Genomic DNA, 2500 nt, shown 5'->3' with positions numbered 1-2500 from the left:
CTAAATGCCAAACATGTAAATGTAAACACACCACCTGGTCTGCCCCCCCCCCCCCCCCCCAGGGGTCGTAGGTCAACACTGAGTGTGTACTGTAAGACGAGAACAAACAACAGGTGGCCAACTGTCCTTCTGTCGCCCCAGGGCCGTACTGAGGTCACATGATACTGAGGTCACATGACACGGGTCAACACGCCAAAACCACAACGCTGCAACAAGGTGCTGCTCAGGTAACAACAGGTAACCTAACCCCCCCCCGCCCACACACACACACACACACACACACACACACACACGTCCCCCCCCTCCCCCGACATCTCACACACACACCACACCCTCCACTCCCCTACCTGTTTGCCCCCCTCCCCCTGGTCCACCATGCCCCCCCATCCCCCTCACCTATTTGCCCCCCTCCCACCCTGTGTCCGAACAAATGAAAATGACATGTGGGGTTCCCCAAGGAATTCAATCTCTACATGCTTCCATTGGGACACATCATAAAAAAGAACTAAATTGCCACAACTATGCAGATGACACTCAAATCTACACAGCCCCCTCACCTGTTTGTCCCCCCCCCCCCCCCCTCACCTGTTTGTCCCCCCCCCCCCCCCTCACCTGTTTGTCCCCCCCCCCCTCACCTGTTTGTCCCCCCCCCCCCCCCCTCACCTGTTTGTCCCCCCCCCCCCCCCTCACCTGTTTGTCCCCCCCCCCCCCCCTCACCTGTTTGTCCCCCGCCCCCTGGTCCACCATGCCGTGCTGGGCCGCCATGGCGTCTGAGTCATGGAGCGACGCCTCGTCGAAGTCCACCTTCTCGATCCGGGCGATCCTGCCCTCCACGTGGGCGGAGCCTAGCCCCACCGTGTCCTCCGCGTCGCGCCACGCCCCGAAGAAGTGCTTGAACAGCGGGGTCTCCCCCCCCTGCGGCAGGATCTGGACCTGGGTGTGGCGGGGGTACCCCATCTTCTGGAGGAACCTCTCCGCCGCCCCCATGGCAGCGCTCCGCTCCTCCCTGTTGGCCTGCTTCCCTGGAAGGGGGGGGGGGGGGGGGGGAGGATGGAGGGGGAGGAGGGGGGAGGGGAGGGTGGAGGGGGGCGGGCGAGGAGGGGAGGGGAGGGGAGGAGGGGAGGAGGGGGGAGGGGAGGAGGGGTGGAAGGACACAGGCATGTCGTGTTAAGACACGTCAGATAGATGACAGTTTCTCTGACCTGCCAGTGGTCCTCAGAGAGCAGCTAGCCCAGAGAGCAGCTAGCCCAGAGAACAGCTAGCAGCTAGCCCAGAGAGTAGCTAGCCCAGAGAGTAGCTAGCCCAGAGAGCAGCTAGCCCAGAGAGCAGCTAGCCCAGAGAGTAGCTAGCCCAGAGAGCAGCTAGCCCAGAGAGCAGCTAGCCCAGAGAGCAGCTAGCAGCTAGCCCAGAGAGCAGCTAGCCCAGAGAGCAGCTAGCCCAGAGAGCAGCTAGCAGCTAGCCCAGAGAGCAGCTAGCCCAGAGAACAGCTAGCCCAGAGAGTAGCTAGCAGCTAGCCCAGAGAGCAGCTAGCCCAGAGAGCAGCTAGCCCAGAGAACAGCTAGCCCAGAGAGCAGCTAGCCCAGAGAACAGCTAGCCCAGAGAGTAGCTAGCAGCTAGCCCAGAGAGCAGCTAGCCCAGAGAACAGCTAGCCCAGAGAGTAGCTAGCCCAGAGAGTAGCTAGCCCAGAGAGTAGCTAGCCCAGAGAGCAGCTAGCCCAGAGAGCAGGTCAGGCGACCTAGCTACCTTCCCAGAGGTCGGAGGTCAGGTGACCCAGCTACCTTTCCAGACGTAGATGGTTCCGTTGGAGCCGTTGTCGAGGATGAAGCACTCCCCCGCGTCCAGGTCACCCTGGGAGAACGGGTTCTCTGCTGCTACCATGGTAACGTCCATGTCGCCACTGGCGTTGGACACCTGAGGAGCGTCCACAGTTCAGGTGTTTATAGATGTTTATCTAACTGTTTATAGATCTTTATCTAACTGTTTATAGATCTTTATCTAACTGTTTATCTAACTGTTTATAGATCTTTATCTAACTGTTTATCTAACTGTTTATAGATGTTTATCTAACTGTTTATAGATGTTTATAAATGTTTGTCTAACTGTTTATAAATGTTTGTCTAACTGTTTATAAATGTTTATAAATGTTTGTCTAACTGTTTAGAAATGTTTATAAATGTTCGTCTAACTGTTTATAAATGTTCGTCTAACTGTTTATAAATGTTTATCTAACTGTTTATAGATGTTTATCTAACTGTTTATAGATCTTTATCTAACTGTTTATAAATGTTTATAAATGTTTATCTAACTGTTTATAGATGTTTATAAATGTTTATCTAACTGTTTATAAATGTTTATCTAACTGTTTATCTAACTGTTTATAGATCTTTATCTAACTGTTTATAAATGTTTATAAATGTTTGTCTAACTGTTTATAGATGTTTATAAATGTTTATCTAACTGTTTATAGATGTTTATAAATGTTTATCTAACTGTTTATAGA

At 52.8% G+C, this 2500-nt stretch overlaps 1 protein-coding gene across 1 annotated transcript in view; it reads right to left on the bottom strand.

The window, feature by feature from the left end:
- LOC308159127 (gelsolin-like) overlaps nucleotides 1-2500 on the bottom strand; it is a gene marked incomplete at both ends in the record, with an annotated part of 16988 nt that overhangs the window by 8337 nt on the left and 6151 nt on the right. The window contains 2 exons of the mRNA XM_080532880.1: nucleotides 718-1022; nucleotides 1779-1911. Of these exons, the coding sequence (XP_080389006.1) occupies nucleotides 718-1022; nucleotides 1779-1911 (438 nt within the window). The remainder of the gene's footprint in view (nucleotides 1-717; nucleotides 1023-1778; nucleotides 1912-2500) is intronic.

The sequence above is a fragment of the Nansenia antarctica genome (genome assembly GCF_963989245.1).
Source record: "Nansenia antarctica genome assembly, chromosome: 5".
In the NCBI taxonomy this organism is placed as follows: Eukaryota; Metazoa; Chordata; class Actinopteri; order Argentiniformes; family Microstomatidae; genus Nansenia; species Nansenia antarctica.
Note: the sequence above shows the minus strand (reverse complement) of the source record. Positions and strands in the feature narration are given on the sequence as shown.